Source organism: Anser brachyrhynchus (assembly GCF_964034855.1).
Source record: "Anser brachyrhynchus genome assembly, chromosome: 1".
Lineage (NCBI taxonomy): Eukaryota > Metazoa > Chordata > Aves > Anseriformes > Anatidae > Anser > Anser brachyrhynchus.
In genome coordinates, this window is record NC_137694.1 from 66,305,138 (window position 1) to 66,332,149 (window position 27,012).

A 27,012-nucleotide genomic window follows, 5' to 3' on the forward strand; every position below is an offset into this window, starting at 1 on the left:
GCGGGGCCGCGAAGCAGCACGAGGCGAGCTCCCCGCGGCCGGGGGCGGCACGGGGCGTGCTGCGGGGCCGGCTGCGGGGCTCCCCGGCCGTCCCAGCGCCCCGCCCCGCCGCCGCGGCCCCTCCTCAGGTGAGGGCCGGCCCCGCCCCGCGCCCAGGTCGGAGCCCGGAAGCCCCGAGGCCGTGGCGGCGGGGCCATGGCGGGTGCGGGGCCGCCGCTCCTCCTGCTGCTGCTGCTGCTGCTGCTCCTCGTCCTCCCCGCGGCCGCCGCGCTGCGCCTGCTGCTGGGCGCCGCCGCGCCGCCCTTCAGCTGCTCCCAGCCGGTAAGTGCCGGGGGGCCGGGGCAAGGCCGCGCGCGGCACCGGGGGGCCGGGGGCGAGGCGCCGGGGCCGCCTCCGCGGCGAGCGGCCGGGGCTCGGCGGGGCCGGGCGCGGCGGGCTCCGAGCGGGGCTGCGGGGCGCCGCCGGGCAGCGGGAGAGGGCGCGGGGCGGCCCCCGGTGCTGCGGCCCCCCGGCAGGCGGGAGGAGGCGCTGCGGGGCGAGAGGGGAGCCGGGGAGGTGTTGGCGTGGGGAGTGAGCCCACCGAGCTGGCTGCCGGCACAGCTCGTTGCTCTGCTGGTTTTATTTCTTCCCTTTTAGCTACGGTGCCCGTGAAGAGTTCGTACAAGAGGGGAAGGTCTGCCTTTGCCTTTTTTTCCATTTTTTCCCCACTAACAGTAGCAGTGCGTACGTAAGAACTGGACAGCAAGCAGCTCGCTCCCAAGCTGGACAGCCTCCCGTGTCACCGCGCGCTGCCAGCAGTGCGGGGGGCACCGCTCAGGTGTGACTGCGTGCGTGTGTGTGTAACCCAAAGTGTTTGTTCGCTGTGGGGTGGCGGAGCTGTAAACGAGCACTGAAGCGGTGTGCTTCGTGTAGCACAGTCCGCCTGCTTTCGCTTCTTGGAAGCACTCCTAGCTCTCCTGAGAAAGGAATTTCCCCCTGTGTGAAATCGGGGTGTGCGTGGCCAGCTGCGCGAAGGAAATGTGATGCTTAGGAGCACAGACGAATCCCAGCTGGCACATCTCCCGCTTCAGAGTCCCGTACGTATGTGACGGGGTGAAGCCTGGGGCACGACTGCTGTCGGGCAGCGTGCCAGAGAAGTACCTCCCTTCCTGGTGAGCTCTGACCCGCAGGGTGCTGAGCTGACGAGCGTGTCCTGTGCCATCTGCCTGTCCTTGCAAGAGGCCAAGACCCCTCCTAAACTGTGACACTCTTCTGCTACAACCTTTTCCTGTACACATTTCCTATCCTTTGTCTACTCTGTCTGCTCTCCTAAAGTTGGGCCACGTACTTATGCTGGTTTTACCTGACCTCCCCTGTGCTGCTTTCACTCCTATTTAAAAACGCCTCTAGAAAGTGTTCCACTTCTGCAATTTTACTTTAGGCTGGGTGTTGTGCAATTACCAAGTGCAAGATCTTAGCAAATGGGAAAGAGGATATTACAAAATTGCTTAGGCATTTAACACAACAGTGGGTATCCCAAACACTGTTTGTCACATGGAGCCTGTCAGTCGCACGTCGTGGAGTTCCTGCGAGTCCCTGGTGCTTGGGCTTTGACTGACGCTGTCTTCCTGGCTGTGTTTCTTTCCCTTTTAAAGGGAACGTTAACCACTGTAGCTCAGGGAGGAGTTCACCGGTACATCACCAGCTTTCACTGAGGGAACACGGTGCCCCACACTCAGGGTGCGCTCGCAGATCAGCGGCGGTGTCAGCCAGCTGCAGTGCTCGTTATTTCAACAGGCCGCCTTCCAAAATGCAGGCGGGCGTGTGAGAAATGTGTCGGCTCAGAAAGAAACCCTCTAGCAGCTTCTCTGAAAGGACCAGCACAGCTGCAGACACACGTCGGAAAGAGTGCGATCGGCCCAAGTTGCGACAGCCGAGAGCCGTTTCCCCTTCCCTTTCTGACGGTTGCGCCCCACCCCGGGTGGCTCTGGGCCCCCTCCGGGTGGCTGCGGCGGGGGGCGGTGAGACCACTTCCTCCTGCTCCCGCTGCCTCGGGGTAGGTCAGGGCAAGCAGCAGCGGTTTTCAAGCCAAACTCTGATGTGGCAGAGGCTTTTTCGGGGCTGAGGAGTGAAAGTGCTGTGTCTGTATCAGTAGACACCTGTAACTGTAACAAAAGTAAAACAAAGTGTTCGTTAGCAGGAGCTCATCTTATTAAAACGCCAGCAGATGACCTTAATGGGCCTTATTCACTACTGCTCCATCAAACCTGCCCAGCCGTAAGGCTGAATAACACAGCTGCAAACCCAGCTCTTTCCAGTAACTGTTACTTGGATGTGTCATCTCCAGGGAGGAGGGGCTGGGTTTTCTTGCTAGGCACAGGGAAGATCAACCCACACTTAAATACCCATCTGGTTGTTCACTGTGAAGTGTTTAATCACGGTGCTCAGCCACTGGGCTGTAACCGCTTCCTGACGGGCACGCCTCACGTCCCAGAGGGATGCCGTGTTTGTAACAGCCCCGCCAGCTCTAAGGGTTTGGCGAGGTGTGTGCCTGCTTTGCTCTTGGAAGTCGGTATTGCTGGCTTGGTGGGTAGTCACTACTAGTCTAGAGAAGAATGGATGCAGCATCTTTCACGAAGATGAGTGGTGGTGATATATGTGTAAAAGACTTTTCCTGGTCCATTTTTGCAAACTTTCAAATATTTCTGGACTTCTTGGCGTAAAAAAAAGATTAGTGATCAAAGTTACCAAAACATGATAAAGAAAACCCTATTTATTTATATTTTTTTGTGAAGGAACTTCAACTTTTGAGTTTGGTTTTTATTTTGCTGAGAATATGTACGAGAGAGCATTTTTCTCCATAGTTTCTAAACTAAACAACAACAAAGCAAATAAACAAAAAAGCCACAAACCATTTTTGTAGAAGATGGTTGCCTTAAACCAATCATTTTCCAGTAATTATTAATATAATGTGTTCATGTCCTATTGATCTCTGCTGCTTTGAACCGATGAATCCGGACAGGGAAACTTCAGTAAACTTCAAATCAGCCAAGCCTCGGGAGATATGCAGAATGGCTCCTAGGTGAGAGGCAGATTTTGGGAAGCTGGAGCCCTTCCCATTCAGCAGTTGCTCTTTAAAGGAAAGTTGGATGCCTGCCCAGCTTGCTTCAGTTTCTTGCTAGTTACCACAGCATCCTGCCGGGAAATCTTGGCCTCCAATTAATTTAATTGAATTGTTATGACGTGGTGCTGTTAATCGGTTTCTCTTTTTTTTTTTTTTTCCACGTTCGTATGATCTCTGCGACATATGGCCTGTTCTTCTCTGATGTCAAAAAGAAGAAAAAGGCTTCAAAAAGTAAACAAAACAATTGTTTAGCTTTCTGTGGAAACAAGACAAGTAACTGAGAGGAGTTGACTGTGCCTGTCCTTTTCTACCAGTAATAGTTTCAGCCTCACAACCTTCTTGCTCTCATATTTATGCCTGTAGCTTTGCTTGTCGGGCCTGAAAGACAATAAGAAAATGTTGAGAAGAGAACATCTCGCTTCAGGCCTCTTCCGTAACAACATGCACAGCAAGCACACTGTGTGACTGTGGGCTTTATCTTCAACTTTTACGCAGAGCTCTGCATTTGTTGTTCCCTTTCTTCCCATTAGCTCGCCTGTCTGTTGTGTGCGGCCTGGCACACGTCTCGACTCTGTCAGTGCTTCTGACATGCTTCCACTTCTACGTGGGCGAGCAGAAAATCACCACTGCAACTTGATTTCTGTTGTATCATCTAAATTTGTGTTTGCTCAAGGAGGGAAACTAGGTTAATTGTTTCTGCTGACCACAGCTTTGTTAATGCAGCCTAAATGAGCTAGTGCATCAGATAGTGGGTCGGGTGGACCTTTACAAGGGAAAGTCAGCAATATTCTCCCCAGCACTAAGGAGGTGGCCAGTGCAAATCTAGAGGTAACTGACTTATTTTATTGCAAAACTGGCTTGTCTTTGTCTTTAGTTTCTTCCTGTTTTCTGGCTGCCATTCTCTGGAATTACATTTTCTGGTGTAAAGTTGTGTCTGCGCTGTCGCTTCATCTTCTTCTGTTCGCTCGGTTTCCTTATGCCAACGGCGAGGACCTCCTGGCTGGATTAATTATTCTTCTAGGTGTTTGGAGTTGTTGGGTCGCCCCTGTGAGGCTTTGGGGATTGGGAAGGGAGTGGGCTAACAGCTGAACTGGTGCAAGCTGCCCTGTGGAGGGAGGATCCTTTCCCCCTGTGGTGGCAAATGTGGCCAGAAAGGAAAGAGTCTCATCTATGCTGGGAACATCACTGCAAACACCCCACCTGGAACAATACACCTGCAGGGAGAGAGAATCCACTGGTGTGCTGTGCTGGTTCAGTATTCACATTGATAATGAAACAAAAAGCAGGAATCGTAACTGTTGCTTGGTTATTTGTCTTGTCTGCTAATAAACAGAGACACTGACACACAGATGAAAGCAGATACTGCTGCCCTCCAGGCAAATAATGCCTCATCATTTATGTAAGGGCCGTATCATGGTGCAGTTTACAATAACTGCTGATAACTGAAACAGCAGAAGGACAAAATGACTGAATATTAATTGTCAGTTTTTAACAGAAGTCATTAAGTTACAAACAAAAAAACATGGCTAGTAGCCCATTATTTTTGTCACCTGCCGTGGGCTCGCCCTGGATAGCCGCTCAGCCCCACAGTGGGATGGGGGACAGTCAGAGGGTTACAGCAAGAAAAATCCTGGGCTGAGATAAAAACCGATTAATTGGTAAATCAAAGCAAGCAAAGCAAAATAAGGACTTTGTTCACAAGTTTCCCCCAGCAGGCAGATGTTTATCCATTTCCAGGAAAGCACGGCCTCATCACGTGTGACAGCTACTTGGGAAGGCAGAGGCTGCGACTCTTAATTTCTGTTAAATATGCATAACCTGTTTTTCAGTGCTTCAGGGTATAAATGCTCGATGGAGGATTTCTCTGCAATGGTTAAGTGGGGTGTAATTGTAAGAGTACAGTTCAGACCAACCTGGTACCTGATATTCAAATTATCGGGTTGGCTGTGGCTGCTGTGACCTTTTGAGCATGCCAAAACCAGTTACATTCCCCCTGTGTTTCTCACAGGCTGACAGCAAGCGTGTAGATGCTCTCTGCTCTTGGCTACACGGCAGCTCCTCTGCCCAACGCAGGGCACGGTTGCAGGGCTGTCAGTGCCACCTGTCCTGGGGGTCCTGCAGCAGGCTGTGAGCCCAGATGGGGCAGGAGAAGGCGGGGGCTCTGCATGGGACCTGCTGACGCCTGGGGAGCAGGGGGAGTTGGCTGTTTGGGTGGCACACTTGTTTTATAAGCACCAGGACCTTAATGCCGCATCTGCCAGCTTTTGCTCAAGGTTTGAGAGGGAGCGTTGCTATTAAATTGTTTCTGCCACCAAACAAGCAAATTATTGTCAACCCAGTCTCTATTCTATGAGTAATATTCCTGTTTGTTTTTTTCCCCAACAGGATTTAAACTGCCTCGTAGAAAATAGTAAGTTACGTTTTTTCTTTGTTAATGTCTTCTTATCAGATCATGCTTTTTTCTTCCTTTTGCCTGGGTTCATACAGCAAGCTCTTTCTACTGAAGTTGGGGAGATGTAAAGCAACTCTGTCGCTGTCGTGCAACAGCACTGCTGTCGTGCCTGGCTTTGGGAGTTTTCAGTTTGATCCATGATCAGCTCCAGCTAAAAGAAAAATGGGAAGTTCAGTCTCTTTTCCAGGGTACGGTTGGGGTGTGTGGAAAACATACAACCCAACTCATTTAGTTTGCATTTAAAAGAAGGACAGTCCATTTGTAAAGAAATGGGAATTTTAGGACAAATTTGTCAGTATATGTTCATTACAAACTACTACGTGTATGTTAGTACTTGATGGAAAGTTAAGGTATGAACTCGAATGAAAAGAGGGTGTAAAGGGGTGCAACTGAGAGCAATGAGTAGATCGTCAGGCATGAAGCACAGTGAATTGGAAAAGGAAAGGAGTTATTGTCGGTCCTCCTGAGCGCAGGTGTCAGCGGACATACCAGGCATAAGGGGTCAAGTTTTACCAATTACACAGACCTGATACACTTCACTACATTTTTCTGTTAATGTTAAAAAAAAAAAAAAAAAGAAGAGCCTGTTCAGCATTCCTCCATTAGGTATGTGGAGGCATCAGGGGGTGCGGCAGAACTCCTTGGTGTTCTGGTATTGGCACGCGTATTTCTGGAGCCATGCTTGGCATGCCAGACCGGGGAACTGACTGCTGAAAATAACCAGATTTTAATGTTTTAGGCAGGAGAGAGGTTGGGTGGGATCGGGTTGGGTCATATTTCCCATTGGCAGCTAGATATAAGAATACAGCTTGGCAACAGCGAAGCCAAACTGCAGTTCCACCATTAAAATGCTGCCTTATTTGAGGATTTGGTTTAAATTCTGTCTCTTCATTCATATTATGTTTTTTTTCCCTGTAGGGAAAAGATTTGTTAGTGCTTAACATACTTCTCCATAAGGTACTTCAATTTTACCAGGTTTTCTCTAGATCTTCTTTGGTAAAATGAGCGTGTGAGGATTGTCTATTCCCTTAGCCTAAAGCCAGGCTGTCATGAGAACGTTTAGTGTTTGTGTGGATGCACAAAATAGCTAAAGAATTACATACAGAGCTCTGCAAAGCCTCTGTAATCATTTCACCTCTTACCTTTTTTCTTTTTTGATATATTCAGAGATGACACCTGCCTGTTCGTCTGATTCATAGATTACACAGCACAGCTCATGCTCAGTAGCTCTTCTGCTAGTCTTTCAGCAGTACCGTTATAAATAAATACTGTTATAAATTCGTGTTAGGTAGATGTGGCCTACCCTACGTGTGCTCAGATGTACACCAAGAAGTGTTTTGTCTGAATGGTCCTGTATACCAAATGACGCAGATATGTTTTTATTGACAGTTCTGCCCCTCTCCCACCCTGACAGTTATCAGATGCTCTATTATTAGGTATTTTATATTTATTTCTAGATTTATTTTTTAAATCTTTTTTTTTTAGAAAAATGCATAACGTTGGGCCTACGCTCGCCTCCACAGAGCTATTTCAAACATCCAAACAGTAATGGTTTCCCACTTGCAACTCCTCCTTGGTTTGTCAGCCTGGTTCTTCCTGTGTTTGTGCTTCACTGGTACTCAGCAGAGCTATTTTTAATGTGCTCTGGTAATAAGTGAAATGTCTGACAAAAGTCTAAGTAGATCGTGTCTGTCTAATGCCTGTCATACCTGATTTCTGATGAGATTACAGGACCTGTTTTCCCTAGTACTGTACAGACGGACATAAATCATTTTTCTGTCCAGCGGGCTCATTAGTTTAGGCGAGGTGTAACGAGCAGTCACTGGAAGGTTCTAAAAATTAATTACATTGTTTTAAAAACTGCTTCGGCATCTGACATTATCATTGGAAGGCTTGAAATTAGCACTGGTCTTCTAACACAGATCTGTTTTAGCGATGAGATATTGACTTGCTGCAGGAGACACTGAGTTCAGAACATTACAGGTAATTTATAAAGTATTTGCATGCTGAAAACTACTTTTTTGAGCAGTGAAGCAGTCTGTCGTGCAGATTTACCCTCCGTGTTGCCGTCACCAAAAGGGCAGACAATAACTGCACTTAAGCAGGCTTCCCTCTGCCCTGCTCTGAATAACAGCTTTTGCTTGTTGGGCAGGTACCTGCATAGAGAGAAGCTGGCTGCAGAATCAGACCTGGACACCTTCTGCCCCCAGCAGTCTTCGTGTCTCCTCTGAAGTTTTCCGTCAGACGGATGGAGAGCTGCTCCCCGTGCTTCGGATAGAGTGGAAAGTGGCCACCGATGGTAAGAGGTGGCTGTGGGATGTGGAGCAGAGCAATGAGGTGCGGTCTAGTAAGGACAGGGAGGAGAACTGTGATGTGAAAACTTTCACTGGTCTAGTTGTGGAAGGACAACTTTGAAATTTGGGTGTTTGGCTGCTTTGCTTTGTTTTGGTTTCGTTTGAGGAGTGGTTTTGGTTTTGTTTTTGGTTGTGTTTTGTTTTGAAGACTGAATCTGAGCTTTGAGTATGCTGGGTATTCAAGAATTGAAAATGTTCCCATGCATGTGGGATAATGACATTTAAAATGGGAAGGGCTGATAAAAACAAACTGAAGAACAGCATGTACCTTTCCCACAGTAGTAAGGGGAAAAAGGAGGTTTGCAGTGCAAGCTGTGGCCTTTCAAGGCAATAATAGTGACTGCAGCATTCTCATGCAGTTGAATTACATCTACAAACTGAACAAATGACAATTAATTTGAGAGCATGTCTATAGTAGTTTATGTGATGTTAACCCAGTGCAAGTGCCTCCCATTTAGGGCAATCTAGTCCTTGTAACTTCTAAATTTTCTATATGCGTGTATGTCTTGGTAAAGGACTAATTGTCTTATTGGAAGCTTAACAAGTACCAGTTGGTCAAGTTTTCTTACTCTCCAAATAAATTTGATGCTTTTTTGTTTATGGTGTTGTGCTTGTGTGCTCTCATCCATAATTTTTGCACTGATTCAAGACAGAATTAAGCACATTTGTTTCCTGCTTCTGCAAGACCTATGTCTGAGGGTGGTATAGAGTTGTTATCTCAGTATAGCTGTAGTAGCACAGAAGCAGGAATGACTCAGGTAACACTATCATTTGAAGTAGCCATGGTTATGAACTTTCTCATTGTTTTATTTAGTACAAACAATCCCAGTATTTGCTCTGGTGCCAAAACTGTGTAAAGCAGTGTTGAGAGGCAGAGCTAAACAGGGCACCAAACCCGTGAACTGCCAGAACATCTGGAAGATGCAGTTGCTTTCTGCTGTGCCCCTTTGTTTGCCAGGGTGGGGCTCTTGCTGTGCAGGACAACCTGTAGTGGTGTCAGTCAGCCCTGCATGCTCGCTGTTTTCATGGCCAGTTATCTCTGTGTTGGGGTTCCCAGCGCTTCAAAAGGAGTCAGACTGTGACAAGAGTAAGCACGGTGGTGGTCTCTGTGGGGGTTGCAACCTGTACATGTGCAGCTGACAGGAAAAGGAAAACTTCTCTCTCTGCCCTGTGCCTGCAGCTAGCATCCGGTACCTCCGAGGGGCAGAGCTGGCTGTGATGCAAGTGAGCAGCAATCAACAGATCTGCGCCCAGTTTGAGTTTCAGAACAAATTACCACTTCAGGTCCGTCCGGACGGAGGCCGGGTGAGTGCCAAGGACCTCAAACCACTTACTCTAGTCCAGGGCTTTGGTTCTGCTTTCCCTATTTTATAGCAAGGCTACCTTTTGTTTTTTCCATTAAGTACAGGCTGGTTAGTCAGAAGAGCTGATGTAACAATCAGGATATTGGCCTTGAGACCTGGTTTCATTTCCAGTTTGTTTTATGCTTGCATGTAACAATGTACAATCTGCCTGCTTACCTTGGTTTCTCTTTCACTTTTACCATTCTCAGGGTTTAAGTATTGTTGCTCTCGGTGCCTAGCATGTGTCACTGTTCTAGGTGTTGCTTAAAGCAAACAATTGTGGCAGTTTTTGCGTTCTGCTTAATCATCATGACACTTAACAGCCTCTGTAACTCAGTCTTTCGTTTTACTATCCTCTCTCTCATATACTCTTTTGCTGTGGAGTAAGTGTCAACCTGGTCGTTCCAGCTTATGCTCTCTTTAGGGAGAGAGCATAAGCTGGAAGGATTTATGGATGCTTAGGAAAGTGATGAGCATCCACAGCTCCCCTCATGAACAAGAGGAATTTGGAGCTGGGTCTTTACCACACGGAAGTGGATGAAGGTTGTCTTACCCGCTGGAGCCATTGCCTCTCCCAGAATTTGCACAGCACTGCTGATACGTGGAAAACAATACAAATTTAACAATATATATCTATGGAAAGGCCAAGTACAGAACAATGCATGTGCAAGTGCAATTCTAAATGCTTAGCACTTGCACAGCACGGCAAGATTTATACAGGACTAAACTTTTAGTCTCAAAACTGCATATTCTAGCCTAATCTCCTTACGTCAATTCAGAGTGTAGTTCAATGGGAACTGCATAAAGTTATTTGGCATGAGACCCTTGTATCAGCTCAGGGATTCCAAGAGATAGCTGTTTGCTTTTTTTTTTTCCCTCCTCATTCCAAACACAAGAATTTGAGACAGACCAGAGGAATGGCACATTTAATGAATTTCAGTTCCTTTTCTTTTTTTTTTACAGTCAAGCTTTAGAAAAAAGATCATATAAGATGAGGCAACACAATGCACCCCCTCAGCTGTTAATTTCAGTGCCTTGATAGCGCAGCATTTTCAGTTTACATCCTTGAATGTGTTTTGTTTTCAGTGGAATTTCACTTTTAACCGCTTTGAGGTGGAACCTGGCCAAACTTATCAAGTGACTGTCTACCACCTGCCCAAATTGAGCGTAGATGGAGACTACAATTGCAAGTCCACGTCTCTCACGATGCCTGGTAAGAGATGCTCTAGTTTTCCCGGGCCTTGAACTTAGGGCTTTGTTTGACAGTTTATGGACCTGTTTTTTTCCAGACCAAGCCCGTGAACTGTGAGCAAGTTTGGTAATAAGGTGATAATGTTATAAGAACTTGGTGTCCTTTCTGAATACTGCTGTTTTGAATGTCTGTGGTGTTAATATTTCTACAATACTCCCTTGTTTTATATCCAAAGTGCATGTATCATTTGGGCTACAAGACTGTCCTTTTTTTTTTTCTGGGATCCTGTGTCCAGCAGTTTGTCCAATCTCTACTTGGAATAAGGTGCACATGGAGGGACAATACTGTGAAGACAAGACATTTTGATCCTGTTTGACAGTAGTTCCTGCATGGAAGATACTGCTATAAAAAATGTTACGCTCTATAGAAAGCTAGACAAAGCTGTGGACTTGGGGCTCTCAATTGAGACATTGTGTTTGTAGCTCATTAAGAATTCTGCTACAGTGATGTCTAAACAGAAAGTTGTAAGTAAACCTGAAAACTAGTACAGGTGCCACGTTGAAGGGCTCTTTGAAGATAGGTTACATCTCCTGAATTTTGTTACTGAAAAGGTACAAAGATATTTGGCCTAAATGAGTAGAGTAGGGCTGTAGACTAATCTCTCATGTTCTCTGCAGACTATCATCGCTGCTTTTATTTAATTTTAAATCTTTCAGACTTGCCCCTCTGCTTGTAGAAACTGGAAGTACAGACCAAAATGTCCAAATCAGAACAAGTTAAATTCGGTTCCTAATACCAATTTTTAGGCAAGTGAATTTTGACTTCAAAGGCACAAATGGGCATGACTTACTGAGAAACTTGGTAGAGCTGACTGCCTGACCCTTTCTTGTGTATGTGAAAATTTTCTTATAACTAAAGAAGAACTTGTTTTCCCTGAAGATGCTGAGCATCTGCAGTGCCCTCTGGCTGCACTGACTACTTTATCAATACATTCAATATACAGCTTAAAAAATGTTTCATAATTTTCTTCTTGCTTATAGTTGACAACATGACTTCATTATAAAATGACAATATATGTGGTGTGTCAGTCGGTGTCAGTGGGAAAAGGAGAAGGGGACACTCAGTTTTCAGCCATCCTGTATTTTATCATACGTGGTCATACTGAGCTTTCTGGTTTTGTCCTGTGCTGCTCCTCAGAAACCTAATGCATTGTGTCAAGGTCAGCAGTGGCAAGGAGCTTTGCTGGCTAGAGCTTACCTGTGAATTACAGGGGCATGAACTTGAAAGTTGGAAACTAAGATCTGTAATGTTTTCTTTCAACTGTTTAAGCAAACCATTGTAGGGAGTTCTTTCTTTTCCTTTGTGTCCAAGCCCTGGAGGAGAGACACAGTTTAAGTTTAGACTTGTAAATCCCACATTGCTAAATGTTGAATGTGTGACTCCAGATTTGAATCTGAAAAAGGTCCCGAAGAGCAGGGCCAATCTGCTAAATTAAGCTCAGAATTGTAAATGTGAAAAAGTATTTTGGGATCAAGAAAGACTCCAACTTCATAGTTTTCCTGAGGCAGAATGCTTTTTAGAGGAAACTATGGCTGCAACACTCAGGGTCCAGAGTTCAGTATGAAGTTTTCATTCCACTGTGACTTTCTCTGTACAAGTCTTCTATTAGCAGGGCTTGTCAAATATTACTGTCTTAATAAATACTGCATGTTTTTAGACTTTTCTTATTAATATCTCTATTTAGGAAAAAAAAACAGTGGAGGGGCTAGTTTATACATTGGAAACTGATATTATTCTGCTGTAGAATTTTTCTACTTCTTTGAAACAAAGGTCTACTCATCAAGGTAGGCTCAGTTAGGTGTCTGGCTTCTGATAAGAAAATGTGTGTTTTTTCTAAATGGCAGTACAATGTTTCTGACTGGTCACTGGTGTTATGTCTTGCAGACTGCAATGACTCTCTGATGAAAAGAACCACCCCGTGTATACAGACAGGTAAGAATTTGTCTGAGCTGTGTAGTCATGAGTGCCCTGCTGAAATGCTTCTGACAGTTAAGAAACACGGGAATATCTGCACCACTTCCAGGCAGCCTGTGGGAGCCCAGGATCCAAGCTAAAAGTCTAGATGATATGACTCTGCTTGTGAGCTTTAACCCATGGATGGAGTCAACCCGATACCAAATTCATGTGACCAGTTTCCTGAATGAGAAGAAATGTAAAATGATCACACGCGAAGTCACAGAGGTAATTACCTTATAAATGATATCAATTATATCTTCTGTGGTAATTTAATCATTTCTGTAAGAGTTGCTAAACAAGGAGTTGGAGCCAAGGTGTACAAAATCTACTGAATGTACTTGAACTGCAATTTTCAAGGTGTTCTTCTCAGATTATCATCTTGCCTTTGGAAAAGGGAAATTTCTTTCAATTTGGTGGATAAAAGATCAAAAAGAGGTTCTCAAAGATATGTTTTCTAATGCATGGAGCAGTCTGTCAGCAGTGAGGTCGGATCAAGAATGAGCATTTGTAACAGGTGCTTCACTTAAACTGACAATCAATTCCTGCAGGCTTTACAGCCTGTGTTGCTGAGAAGCTCAAAGTAGATGCAGTTTGCTGACATAAAACTCCCTTTTCAGGCATCTGAGGGAGGAGGGGGATGCTGAATATTTGTTACAAGTCCCCACCCTTCCTTGGGGGAGGGCAAATAAACTGGCATTCAGCTTGATTAATCTTTCCATTCCTTCCATACTTCAGAGTTTTCGTATTCCATGTACTGATAGGTGGTGTTGTTACTGACACAAGCAGGTACTGCTGTGTGCACATTTCCCTGGCAGAGAGTAACATGCCTCATTTTTGAGTATCTCTACTAAGCATTGTAAAGAATATATTTACATTATCATTTTATTATTTTGTTATTTTGCAGGTAACAAGGACAACTTGTCCTCTGTTCAAGTGTCCAGAGGCATCAATGTTGACAGCTTTTTTAATTAAACACATGAGGAACTTTGTTAATCATACATTTACACATTTAAAACCTTAGACATTAACATTGTTAAGAAACTGTAAGCTTAACATATTTGAAGTTATGCAGTGTATAAACTTAATTGTTTCCTGTTACCTGTGCAGCCTTAGCCTGCTCTTTCACTTGCGTAACCGTATCAGTCATATGTGACACCTGCAGTGATGGTGGCCAGACCATTTATCTGTTTCATTCTTTGTGGGTCTGTCGTTGCCTTTTTTTTAAAGGGGGGGGGGGGAAATTTATGCTTCTTTGTAACACTCCATATTCTCATCTCAACTTCTTTTCTTTTTCCTGCTTTCATTCCATTTTCTTCTTCCATCTGTTAACTCACATCTGATTTCTGCAGGGCGAACTACAATCACAAGCGAATGTCACAATCAAAATGGAGAAGAACTTAAGAGCTTGCTGCAGCTATGAAGTACAGGTGGGGTCTTACTGTTGTCCCTATGTCCCTCCTTCCTCAGCAAGGCAGCGTGCAGTTTAGGAATGTTACGGTTTTGTCCAGTGTTTTGTTCTGAGATTTGGAGATTAGCCATTGTCTACATGAAGAAAATGATTTTATCAAAAAGATTTTTTTTTTGTATATAAATGTCTTCTCTGTAGATAGTGGCCTTTCTTAGTGTAGGGTTGCCAAGTCAGGGAATGGCAGGTGTGCCACCCCAGGAGCTCACTGCCTTGTTAATGTATAGTGAATAACATAAGAATTCTTGATTAATCTTGTTTTTGAAGTGGAAATGGGAATTCTGTGTACCTGTGCTAAAACACAGGGATTGCAGAGGTAAGGGGAAAATCAAGTTATAACAGAATTGCTTTTAAGAATAGCTTCTGTATTCTGAATTTATTTTGACTGCAGATTCAGCCATTCTTTGCAAACTGTGGCACAGACTGCCTGAGACACTCTACTTTCATCCCATGTACACCAGCTCCAAGTGAGTACTCCTTTTCTCTAAATTAGATTCTAATTGTTTTACAGATGAGAGCTGAATTTTTTAATGAAACTCTAATCTTTTGCAGGTACAGACCCATCAGGTAAGAAGCTCCTCCAGTACCCTGAAACTTCTCTTGCTTCTCTTTTACTGTCATATAGAGTACCAAATGATCCTCCCTGACCCAATGAGCAGGAAATGTCCCCTTGTACCACTGAGTTCAGAATGAATTGTATTAGAGATACTTCGCCATGCTTGAAGAAGGCAAGTATTTGTATGCAGCATGAATTTTTTTATGCAGCATGAATCTTAGAGAGCAATTTTTTTCAGAGGTACTTCACTTGCATAAAATTCTTTGAGAAACACTTTTGACAAGAAGAGCCTTAATATGAAACACTATCTGTCACTTTGCTTAGTGTTAAAAATTTTGCATAATATAAGGCAGCTCTTGGAGAGAATAGCTTGCATATATTCATTTTTATGAATGTCAAGATAAATCATACGCATAATGATTTAACATCTTTTTTTGGCTGCACCAAGACCTGTAAGGTGCTGGTTTTGCTAGAGATGTAAAAAGGAAAAAATACCTGAGTTTGAAAAAAAAATGCTTCACCTAAAATCATAAAAATTTTTTGAAGAAGTATTACGTGAAACAGGCAGGACATGGGCAGCATGCCTGTCAAAGCTGGATAAACACTGATTGCTGTGTACAGAGGAAGGTTATTGGTTTGTGTTTTCAATGTGTTGCACATATGGTTCTTTGTGGAGCAAGCCTGTGGTGCAGAGCATCATCATGAAAACAGGATGTCATACCACCTGCGGTATGTTGTAAGGGTGAAGTACTGGATTACCCATTGGTTTGGGCAAAGCCGTGGTCCTTCTGCCTTGGCCCCTGCTGTTCGAGAAGCTTCTGTTCCCGAGTGAAATTCATTATTTGTATAAAGCAATGTCTGAGTGCTCTTTTTGTACCACAGATGATATGATTATATGGCTCTACTGGTGTATCACTGGGATCTGTGTATTTCTTGTGGGATCAGTCATAACAGGTGTCATTTGTATGACCAAAAAGCGAGCAGGTAAGACTCATACCACCTAGAAACAAAAGACTCAGTGCTAAAAATATTTTTCCTACTTCCATAATTATTCCTCTTACTATTTTCTTCCTTGCCATTCTGATGTACTGCCACTAAAATAATGCCTATGTAAACACTTTATTCTGTTCTACATCGTGGGACTTGTAGCAGCCTAATACCATCCACCTAGTTAAGTAAAGCTGTCAGTGAATTATGCTGTCTGATACTCCGTTTTCATAAAGCTTAAGAGCTCATAAGGGAAAAATAAACCTCATAGTTCAGCCCTTTGTTTCCTGCAGATTGCTACAGATCTCCTCTCCATTTATTTTTCTTCTGCATTTTGTAAGAGTTTTGCAAGGCAGAAGCTTCCTGTTTGTCCAGAACATGGTCTTTCCCCTGTCCCCCAAAGTCTCTGCAAAATTCATTTTCATACTATTTTGAGTTTAAGTAATGTTTTTCAGTGAATGTGGAAGAAGAATAGTCACAAAGGTCACAAAGATATGCTTTGTGCAGGCTGGAAAACTGAGTGATTAAGAACTAATTCCTAGTCTTTTGTGCTGTAACTATGGGGCAGTTATCGTAGGGAAACTGTGCAACTCACAACTGCGAGTTGTGCAACTGTGCTTTTACCTGAGAGGAGTAATTGGAGATATTTTGGAAAAATTCTTAGTATAAAATCTAACTGTAACATTTAGCTGGGGACGTTTTAGTCACCTCCTTAGAGAAGCCTCTTAAGAAAAAAACTCTCTCTAAAAAAAAAAAGCCTCTTCTCTTTAACGAGAAGTAGGAGAATGTTTGGAGGTTCTGTACTTTTTGAGAGGCTGTCCAGATCTGGGGAAGATGGAGAAAATGGGTTGTGTCTGCATTCCTTCTCCTCTCCAAGGGAAAATGTAGTGAAGTAAAATTGGCTGTAGAAGAGTCTTTGTTCATTTAGTATACTTCTTATTAGGCTTCTCCCTCCCCATGTCATCTTCATCCCCATGCTACTAAAGAGTTTGGTTTTTGAATGTAACTTTTGGAAGGGGTTGTCATTTGAAGGGGCTAATTTTATTTCTTGTTTTCAGAACTGACAGTGACTTTCTCTCTCTTCCAGGACACCAGCGAGGGAAATGCAGCCACCATGATTTGCAAACTGGTAAGATGTCCTGCTTGTGTGCTATCACATGCATGTAATATATTCTGGAAGTCTTGGGCAGTTGTCTAAAAAGGGGTTCTCCTGTGTTCCTGTAGCATTGGACAGAGGATGTGGAAGTTGGAATGCTGTCTTTGGCAGATTTGAGATAATTGTTTTGTAAAGTGATGGGGTTTTTTGACACATCTGAGGCTGTACTGGCAAAAGAACCCTTGATAATCATTTAAGCAATAGGAACAGGAGATTGTTTTGGGGTGCACTCACCTCTCCAGCAGGGAACATATATTTTCAAGCCTCTTGAAGCCAGTGTGTTTTACTTTTGTGTGGTGAAATTACATGAACCACCCAAGCATTATTATAAATCATAGCTCCACTGTCTGGGCTTTAATACAAAAGTTCCGCAATAAGGCGTTGCCTGCATATGTTACTAAAATAGCTTCAAAACTGGTGGTTGCTAGAACCTTTTGTTAACATCCTCCTGTGTTGATTGCTACTGGTTTGCATCATTACAATTTCAAGAATGTGGCTGGGATTGATATTTTTCTGTCTCTCAGCAGTACCATCTACTGACCTTCCTCTGCCACCCTTAAAGCCTCGAAAAGTTTGGATTGTGTACTCTGCCGATCACCTGCTGTATGTGGATGTGGTACTGAAGTTTGCCGAGTTTCTGATGACTGTCTGTGGCACCGCTGTAGCCTTAGACCTGCTAGAAGATCATCAGATCTCAGAGTTGGGGCCGTTACCCTGGCTTACTCGACAGAAGAAGGAAATGGAAGACCTATCTTCAAAGATCATCATCTTATGCTCACGAGGCACCCAGGCCAAATGGCAGGCCATGCTTGGGAGCGTGCCGGTTTGTCTCAAGCAAGATCAGCAAAAGCCAACGGGAGATCTGTTCACCCCTGCCTTGAATTTGATCTTGCCAGATTTCAAGAAGCCAGCCTGTTTTGGAATGTATATAGTCTGCTATTTTGATGGGATAAGTAGTGAGAAGGATATACCTGATCTGTTCAACGTCACATCCAGGTACCAACTGATGGACAAGTTTGAGGATGTTTATTTTCGGATTCAGGACTTAGAGAAGTTTGAACCTGGGCGCATCCATCGAATCCAGGAAATCACAGCTGAAAATTACATTGATACCCCTAGTGGGAGGAAATTGAAAGAAGCGGTACAAAAATTCAGGAACTGGCAGATGGAACACCCAAACTGGTTTGAGGCTGAAAGCATCTGCCTGGATAATGAAGAAGAGTTGCAGTCCCTAAACAGAGAGAGCCAGGTGGATTCATTGCTAAGTGAACCAGGTGGAATTGTGAAACAGCAGCTGCACCTACGGGAGCCTGACCCTAACTGCTGTTATGTCGTCAACCTCCACATGCACGAAGGTGAGAGCAGGGGCTGTAAACTACAGCCTCAGCTTAATCTGTGTGGAGATCCAACTTCTCAGATGATGGTCATTCCTATGGATGAGGCCCCTCAAGTTCAGGTAGTGGAGCCTGTCTCTTCCATGGAAGATAAAAATATACTTGGTCATCATGTGCTGAGTAACGAGGACTGCATGGAAGGAGTTCCTCTTCTAGAGGCAAGTTTTCCAATGAGGAATAACGTCATCCTCCATGAGGACTGTGAAGTTCCAGCAAGAGATGACCAGAGTCCTGCAAACCTCTCAGGTGAACTGAGGCACCATCTGAATGGACTCATGTACTCTTTTTATCAGCAGAATGTCATTCCTTCAGATCCATCTTTCTGCCAAGAGGAGGCTGACAAGCAGCACCAGTTGGTCTTCGATGACCAGTGCAAAGACCAAAGACAGTCAGTCCAGTCAGACCAGGGCTACATCTCTAGATGTTCTCCTTTGCCTCCCGATGACCTTGTGGAGGAGGAGGATGAGGAGGAGGAAGAGGACGAGGAGGAAAACCAGGTGGCCTTTCATGAACTCTCTTCAGAGGTCTTGAACAGTCTAAAGAGCCTCCAGCAGCAGCTTTTTTTCCAGGACATTCAGCGGAGCTCTGAGTGGGGTTATCCAGCTGAGCTGATAGACATGAGCCAGTCTTCAGAGGGCTGTTAGGTTTTATCTGGGATCTGCTCCATTTGAAATGCACAGATGGAAGGTAGTACCACACACAATGCTGAAACTGCGTTTCCAGCACCATTCTTGTCCTGGTGTTACAAATGACTTGTTGGTGGGCTCTTCCTGTCTGCTACCGGGAGGCAGGATGGCCTGGCAAGTGGGCAACAATCTCTGCTTCTAATCTCTGTATGGAGAGAAGCATCAAATACTAGCCATCACTGTGAGAGAAGAGGCAGTTTACATGGAGAAATGCATTGTATTGAATCCTCACTCACTGACTGCAGAAAAATTATTGTGGTTCATCCACTTGTGCCTTCAGAACTCCCTACAACTGTACTGGTTTTATTGTGCTTGGACAGAAATCAAGGCCAGGAGTTGGAGAGTAGATTTACATAGGATGGCAAACTTTGCATTGCCAACTTAATAAATATTTTAAATATTTTGTTGTAAATACTGTGTTAAAGATCTGTGCCTTAAACTTCAGCTAGATTGGGGCTGTCTCTAAAGAATCACAGAATGGTTAAGGTTGGAAGGCACCTCTGGAGGTCTTCTGGTCCAACAGCCCTGCTCAAGCAGGGCAACCTAGTGCAGGTTGCACAGGTCCCATGTTCAGACAGCTTTTGAATATCTCCAAGAAGGGAGACTCTATAACCTCTGGGCAACCTGTCCCAGTGCTCAGTCACCTGCACAATAAAAAAGTGTTTCCTGATGTTCGGAAGGAACCTCCTGTTTTCGTGTGTGCCTGCTGTCTCTTGTCCTGTCACTGGGCACCAATGAAAAGAGCCTGGCTCTGTCTTCTTTGTACCCTTCTTTCAGGTACTTATGTATATTGATAAGATCCCCCCCAAGTCTTCTCTAGGATGAACAGTCCCAACTCTCGTCATAAGGGAGATGCTACGGGCCCTTGATCATCTTTGTGGCACTTCATTGGAATCTCTCCAATATGTCCATGTCTCTCCTGTACTGAGGAGACTGGCACTGGATAAGTGCTCAAGGTGTGGTCTCTCAAGTGCTGAGTAGAGGGAAGCTTGACCTGTTGGCAGTGCTTTGCCTAATGCAGCCCAGGATGCCATTAGCCTTCTTTGCAGCAAGGGCACGTTGCTGGCTCACGTCCAATTGGTGCCCACCAGGACCCCCAGGCCCTTTTCTGCCAAGCTGCTTTCCAGCTGGGCAGCCCCCAGCACATCCTGGTGCCTGGGGCTGTTCCTCTCCAGGGGCAGGGCTCTGCAGTTCTCCTTGTGGGACTCGATGAGCTTCTGTTGGCCCACTTCTCTAACCTGTTGAGGTCCCTCTGGGTGGCAACAAGACCTTCTGGTGTATCAGCCACTCCTCACAGTTTTGTATCATCTGTAAACTTGCCGAGGGTAAGCTTTGCCTTATCTTCCAGATCATTAATGAAAATTTTAAACAGGACTGGAGCCAGTATTGCCTCCTGGGATGCTAGGATAGGGGAATGTGTACCTTGAGCAGATACTGTTTGAGAGCAGAGATTATTACTGAGTTAGCAGTGGCTGAGCAAAAATGAGTGAGATGTTCCTTGTGTGGGTATAGACTCAAGCACGGGTATTTCAGGCTAACCATTGTGGAAACTTCTTAATAATAGACTAAGGGGTTGATCTTCCCAGAGCCGTGATGGTAACTCCCGATCTTTCAAAAAGATTGGGCTGGATGCACTAAAAAGAGTTGTTCCCTGCAAGTAATTGCACGTTGGCCCCCGTAGCATAGACTGGGCAGTGGGCTAGTCGAGGCAGGCATTTACCTTCCTTGTTACCACAGTTTCTGCAGTCCAGCCTGCTGGATAATGGTTTGAACACAAGGCCTTTCTGCCTTGCATTCAGACAAGCTTGTTGTCTTCTTGTCTATGTTTACTTGTCGAATCTTGTGAGCTTTTTTTTTATTTCAGATTTTGAAAGTCTGATCTCAGAAAATAATCTGCTCTTTTGACTTGCAACCAATATTGTATTACGCGTATTTTGTAATTGTATTTGTTTATAACTTGTGTTTTGTTTCTTAAATTAAAAACAAGAATACTTTTTGATATATTTACTTAACTACTCTCCTGTCCTCAATTCTGCCTAATTCCTTAGGTTAGTGTTTCTTCTAGAAATTTGAGACAAACCTGAGGCAGAACCAGAACTGAACCAGCTGACAAACACCAAACCGTGCCTGCAAGGTGCTTATGAATACAGCTGCAGACCTTCTTATGGGAGGGGCGTGTGTGTCCCTGCAAAATGGGTGTTACAGAAGTGGAATGTTTGTAATTTCTGTGCAGGGCTTGTCAGTGAGGCAGGGCTGTTAAGAGAGCTGGCTTTCTCTGCAGCTAAATGCCTAGAAAAACAGAGAGAGGGACAGTCTCTGCACACATCCAAACTTCAGACTCGGTGCCACCTTCATTTCCTGTCTGCACAAGACCTAATCCAGCAGGAGCTCAGCAAGTGGTAACTGTGAGCTTGGTGTTTCTCCAGTGGGAACCCATTTCTCAGATTATGTGAATAATTGTCATCTTGCTGATCCCAGTTCTTGAAATTTCTTTTATCTTACAGCAATTAGCATTTAAATATATTTTTTTTCCCATGAGCCCTTTTCAAGTGGTATTCACTTCTGTAAATCATTTAAGTAGGAAGCTCAGAAGTGTCATCTGGATTTTTTTTGCCTTTGTCATTCCCTTCTCAAGTAGTCCCTGTGGTGTTGCAGCTTTTAGGATTCGGTTTCACTTGCAAGAAGTTTGTTTGACGGAAAAATCCAGACATTATTTTAGCATTCCAATGTGAGGAAAGCAAGTAACTCTAATGCATCTGTTGGTCCCTGAACATAAAATTGAAAAGCTCAGCAAGACTCAAAGGAGGGAATAAAAGCGCAAAATCAGTCACAAGTTTCTAATTTTATTTTAACAATCTTGCTTTTTAAAAAATACAAGTTCTGATTAATGCCGGGGGATGCTAAATGTGCACTGGCCGCAGGCTTCATCTTTCATTTCATTTTTTCATTCTGGGAGTAGCCATCTCTTTTGCCAGGATAGCAAACAGCAACAAAATGCTAAAGAGCTGAGTTCTGCTACAGGCCTTGTAACAGGACTCCAAGGGACGTATGTCTTTGTGTGGCACAACCTTAGCAAAGTGTTACTGACCTGGACCAGTAATTAATGTTGGGCAGAATCTACAGTAGGTGTGCAAGGTGCGTTGGGTGAGGTATTGTTTGCACTTGGACGGTGCCACTATGCATTTCTTCTACAGACAGATCTATTTTGTGGCAGAAGGGTGTAAATGGAAGTGAGAGCTCAATTACCAAAGGGAAGGGAATTCAAAAGGTGGAGCAGGCTTATAAACAGGGCATTGCAGAGCTTTAAATGTTTCCCTGTAGTAAGTAATTGAAGTAGCAGCAGCATTGCCCTTTTAATTGCAGGGGGGGGCTTTGGTACAGCCAGCTGCTACAAGAGCTTTACACTTTCCAAACAACACATTTACAACCTAGAAACTGTGGGGCTATAGAGAACTACTTCTACAGGGGAATTTGACACAATAGAAGCATTGTTTTGTAGTGTCATCTGTCCCAGGCAAATTTTGTATCTGGAGACAAGTTTGAACTCTAATTTCAATATAGTCAAAGGTTTGAATATGCCATGGCTACGTAAGTTCCTGTTATGCCATTTTCTCACTAATGTCTTAAATGAAAAAAAAGGCACTCCCTGTTGAAACGGCAGCTTGTGCTCTATGAAGGGGCATGAAGTAAGACTCATTAGTAATTCTGCCGTGATTCTTCTAGTGTCTCAACTATGCTTATGCTTCAGTGTATTAGGGATTTCACTCACTTCTGGTGCTATCACAAACCACGTCATAGGAGCAGCAAAACATAGCTGGGGGTGAATAGCCTTTTTTGCTTCACCTTATTTTGGGCACATATTTTTATCATTATCATTCAACTGTTTGACTGAAGCAGGGAGTACTTCTAGGTGCGGGTAGCATCTCATTCTCTCTTGAACAGCACTGTAGCTCTGAGTTTTTGTTACCTGCCTAACACCGAGAAGGGAAGGTGTGAGGAAACTAGTATCTGTACAGACATAACAGACCTGTGACTACACCCCCTTTGGCCAGGAAATTAGCATCCCCTAGACACAGCTCACATCACATAGGAAAAGTTTACAGTACTTAGTTTTACAATCACAGTCACTCACAGCACCAAGATTGTCCAGACAAAAAGAAGTTACAGAAGAGATGGCCACTGGCCAAAATTCACACAACTGCCCACCCAAGGGCTCAGGTTAAAAATAAAGCACTGGTGGGAAAGTTAAGCCCAGTCTCTGCCGGCTCTCCGTTTGGCAGGGGGAGAGCAGCAAGCCGGCCCTCCTAGTTGCAGCTCTGAGCAGGACAGCACCGTCGCCTCACCTTGTCCAGCTCCCAGAGTTGGGGGAAGAGCCCCACGGCAGCCACGGTTGTGCCTGCGGGAGCTGGGAGTTGGCAAGGCTGTAAACAGGTTGTGGTGGTGGTCCTGCTCTGGGGAAGGGGGTGGGATGGGGGCTCTGTCCTGCTGAAGCTGGAGCCCTGGAAGAGGGTGGGTGTGGGCACAGAGCTCCGGGCAGGGCCTGCGGGCCTGCTGTGGGCCCTGCGCAGGAGCTGGTCGTGCTCGTGGTCCCCTTGCCATCAGGACAGCTTGAAAAAAAAGGCTCTGGACAGGAAACTGTGCCATATTTCCAACGCATGCAGCCTTGCCCGGATAACAAAATAAAAGCCTGTGAGGGACAAAGTCCTTCCTCCAAGCGTGGCCTCTGTGCTCCTGCTTCCACGCAGAATTTCAGGAGCTGCATGAGCCAGGCGGAAGAGCAGGCCTTAACCCGCACCAAACATCCATGGAGCTTAAAACCAAAGATAACGCTGTTTCTACAAGAGGTTGCCTATGATTAACTGTTGTGTGTCCCCCCCCCGCCCAAGGCCATGCACACGGAGGACAGGATGCTGGTGCGGGGGCTTTCGCCAAGGCTCATGAGCCCCTCAGAGACTCCTGTAGCGCTTTGCTCTCCGTGCTGCGAGGTGCATCGAGTGCAGGGCCACCCTGAGCAGCACCCAGCCCATGGTTTGAGAGGGGCAGCCTGCAGGCTCAGCATGCACTCAAACAGACGTGGAAAGAGGGGGCAGAGGAAATCTTTCCAGCCTTCCCGGCCTACATCAAATGAACCCCTACACTCTGCATAAAAGAAAACCGACACTGATCCCGTAAACATGCATATTCACAGAGAAATGAGAGCCCCAGCGAGTGGGTGCTGCTGTCTGAAATAAGCAGTAGGCTGCAGTAAAACCCTGTTCTCACCAGAAATAAATGTCTCGGGGGTAGTGAAATGGGGTGTGAGCCCCTGGACCTGGTCCATAGCGTGTGAAGTCAACGTAAGACGTGACAGGTTGGAGCACAGAGGTAGACTTTTCAGCTAGGAGGAAGGGTCTCCTAGGCTTGAAACGAGCAGGTTGCTTCCAGAGGCTCCCCGGCTGCTGCTTCTCCCCGACCTCCTCAGGCTCTGTATTGAAGCAGAGGTGGCGGCGCTGGGAGACCTGCTGGAACCAGGGAGCGCTTCCTTTGCCCTGCGCGCACCCCAAAGGCGCGTGGCTGTCGTTTGGGCCCCACTCGGATCCCATCACCACAGTCAGCAGGAGTTCCCAAACAAGGGGGAAAATATCCAACGGTCCCTGCCGTTGAGGGGAGGAAAGGGAAACTGGACCCCGATGGTCACGCAGCAACCCGGTGTCTTGGCGGGGGAAAGGGTGGGCTCCTCCGAGCGTCACGGAGGGGCAGGAGGCCTGGAAGAAGCCTCGTGGTGAGGAGCAGTAGCATTGTCGGCGGCGGTGGGGTCTCAGCCCTGGGCAGTGACCGCCAAGGCGTTGACATACCCGTGGGGACCCACGTCGGCGTCCGAGAGCCCGTGGGCCAGCGGGGCGGCGGCAGCGGGGGGCATGGCAGGGGCTCCGTACTTGGCGGGCGTTGGGGCGGCGGCAGGCCGCAGGAGGCAGCAGGTCTCCAGCGCCTCGAGGCCGCGGCAGGCGAGGAAGAAGAGGTTCTTGAGCATGAAGAGGGAGAGCGGCTGCTGGTAGCGCAGGAGCAGGAGGCAGCGCAGGGCCAGCAGCGGGGCGTCCAGCAGCCCGGCGGGCAGCAGCAGGTGCAGGGCGAGGCGGGCGGCTCCGGGCGGCCGGGCGGCGCTGAGCTCGTAGAGCCACAGCACCGGCGAGGCCAGGCAGAGGAAATAGACGGCGATGAGGAGGTAGCGCAGCGGGGCGGGCAGCGGCGCCGGGCGGCCGGGCTGCAGCACCAGCTCGAGCAGGGAGAAGCTGTCGAGGAGGTCGAGGCAGGTGGCGAGGAAGGCGGCGGCGGCGCGGTGCTGCGGCGGCGGCTGCGGGGGCAGCAGCAGCTGCCCGGAGCCCTCGGTGCCGATGGCCCGCAGCAGGCAGTAGAGCAGCGGGGCGGAGAGCGCCAGGGTGATGCGGAAGCCGGTGGTGCCCAGCGGCAGGCGCAGCTCGATCAGCTCCAGGATGGAGGTGCCCAGGATCAGCGCCGCCTTGGGCGTGAAGGCGATGGAGTAGATGAGCCAGGCCAGGTGCGCGTAGGCGAAGTCTCCGCCGCGGGGGGGGCCCCCGGCCCCGCGCCCCCCGGCCCCGCGGCCGCCGGGGGGGCCGTGCAGCAGCAGCGGGTGCGGCGGCGGCGGCCCGGGGGGGGGCGGCGGCGGGGGCCGCTCCCGGCGGCGCGCCCGGCTGTTGCGGCAGAAGAAGATGCCCCAGCCGGCCGCCAGCACCAGGTCGGTGGCGATCCAGCTGCACCAGTACAGGTCGGTGACGGCGATCAGGTAGAGGTCCAGCAGCGCGCCCTGCCCCAGCAGCAGCACCAGGGACAGCGCCTGGAAGCCCCAGCGCCGCCCGCCCGCCGCCCCGCCGGGCCCCAGCAGCGCCCCCGCCGCCGCCCCGCCGCCCGCCGCCCCGCCGCCTGCCGCCGCCGCCCCGTACAGCTCCGCCGCCGTCATGCCGCGGCCCGGGCTGCCGCTGCTGGTGCTGCTGCCGCTGCTGCCGCTGCTGCCGCTGCTGCTGCTGCTGCTGGGGAGCGGCGAGGCGGCGGCGGGCGGCGGGGCGGCGGGCGGCGGCACCAGGGGCTTGCTGATGCTGATGCTGTCCTCCTCCTCCTCTTCTTCCTCCTCCTCCTCCTCCTCGCCGGGGCTGCTGCGGGGGCTGCGGGGGCGGCGGGCCCGCGCCGAGCCCGAGCTCGACCCCGAGTCCCGCCGGCTGCCGCCGCTGCTGGAGCCCCCCGGGAAGAGGGGCTGCCGGTCGGCGGCGTGCGGCGGCGGCGGCGGCGGCGGCGGCTGGAAGGAGCCCGAGGAGGAGGAGACCGAGCGCTGGTTGGAGGCAGCGCGGTGCATGGTCCGAGCCGGCCCCCGAGCCGGCGCGCCGGGACCGACGGACGAGCCGCGGCCCCCGGCCCGCCCCCGGCCCGCCCCCGGCACCGGCACCGGCACCGGCACCGGCGGCGGCGGCACGGAGAGCCCGGGAGGCGGCGGGGGAGGCCGGGGGCGGCGCCGAGCCGCAACCGCAGCAGCAGCGGCAGCGGCAGCCGGAGCGGGCGTCTCCGCTGGCGGCGGGGGTGGGCTGGGGCTGGGGCTGGGGGGGCGAGGGGAGGGCGGCTGTGCGCCGGGGGGGCCAGGAGGGGAGGGGAGGAGGGGGGAGGGGGAAGGCTTCCCCTCTCCGCCTGATCTCGGAGTGCCTGCCCCAAGACCCCCGCCAGCGGAGCCCCCTGGGAGGGCCACACGCCACAGCCCCCGGCCCCCCAAAAATTGGAGGTGCTCCAGTGGCCCTGGCCTCCCTCCGTGCCTCTAAGACGAGGCCTGGTATGCACAGCCTGCAGCAGGGCACGGAGCTGAGGCTCCTCGTCCGTGGTGCTGGGTGCTGGGTGCTCGCTTTCAGTCTGCCGTGAGTAATTGAGCTTCAAAGTAAGTGGCTTTTACCGCACGGATTTCTTGAGTTCAGCCAAGCCAAGTACTGAGGGCTCTGCCCAGCTTGCCTTGATGGGGCAGTTGCTTCAAATTGATGTAAATAGCCCTCAAGTTCCTACTTTACTGAAAGCACCTCTCGGGGCCTTTACTGAACTACTAGCAGTGTCCTCGAAACAAGCTAGGGTCTGCCACAGCACCAGTACTGATGGCTTGGCACACCTCGTCCCAACGTGGCCTGGTGCTCAGCATCATCAGCCCTCACTCCTCCCTGTGCCATCACCTGTCAGCCCCGTGAAGCTTCCTGAATAAGCTGTGCCCACAAACATCGTATTAACTATGATTTCTGATAAAAAGCCAAAGTGGCTTGACTTTTGCAGGTGAATGCTAATCAAA

The 27,012-nt window shown here is 47.9% G+C and overlaps 2 protein-coding genes across 3 annotated transcripts; one reads left to right on the forward strand and one right to left on the reverse strand.

Annotated features, from left to right (window-relative positions):
• Nucleotides 1-106: 106 nt before the first annotated feature.
• Nucleotides 107-20,713, forward strand: IL17RA (interleukin 17 receptor A). 2 transcript variants are annotated; one of them, XM_080576087.1, is made up of 13 exons: nt 107-321; nt 5,489-5,513; nt 7,708-7,854; nt 9,090-9,214; nt 10,339-10,465; nt 12,389-12,436; nt 12,528-12,685; nt 13,810-13,887; nt 14,317-14,392; nt 14,478-14,492; nt 15,364-15,465; nt 16,556-16,597; nt 17,149-20,713. In XM_080576087.1, the coding sequence occupies exons 1-13, from the start codon at nt 196-198 to the stop codon at nt 18,660-18,662; spliced, it is 2,583 nt and encodes an 860-aa protein (XP_080432213.1). In that variant the 5' UTR covers nt 107-195; the 3' UTR covers nt 18,663-20,713. The 2 variants fall into 2 exon arrangements, with proteins under 2 accessions (XP_080432213.1, XP_080432214.1); XM_080576088.1 differs by having other exon boundaries at nt 17,152-20,713.
• Nucleotides 20,714-21,531: 818 nt separating this feature from the next.
• TMEM121B (transmembrane protein 121B) lies at nt 21,532-26,064 on the reverse strand. The gene has a single exon (XM_080576096.1). The coding sequence runs from the start codon at nt 26,047-26,049 to the stop codon at nt 24,502-24,504; it is 1,548 nt and encodes a 515-aa protein (XP_080432222.1). The 5' UTR covers nt 26,050-26,064; the 3' UTR covers nt 21,532-24,501.
• Nucleotides 26,065-27,012: the final 948 nt, after the last annotated feature.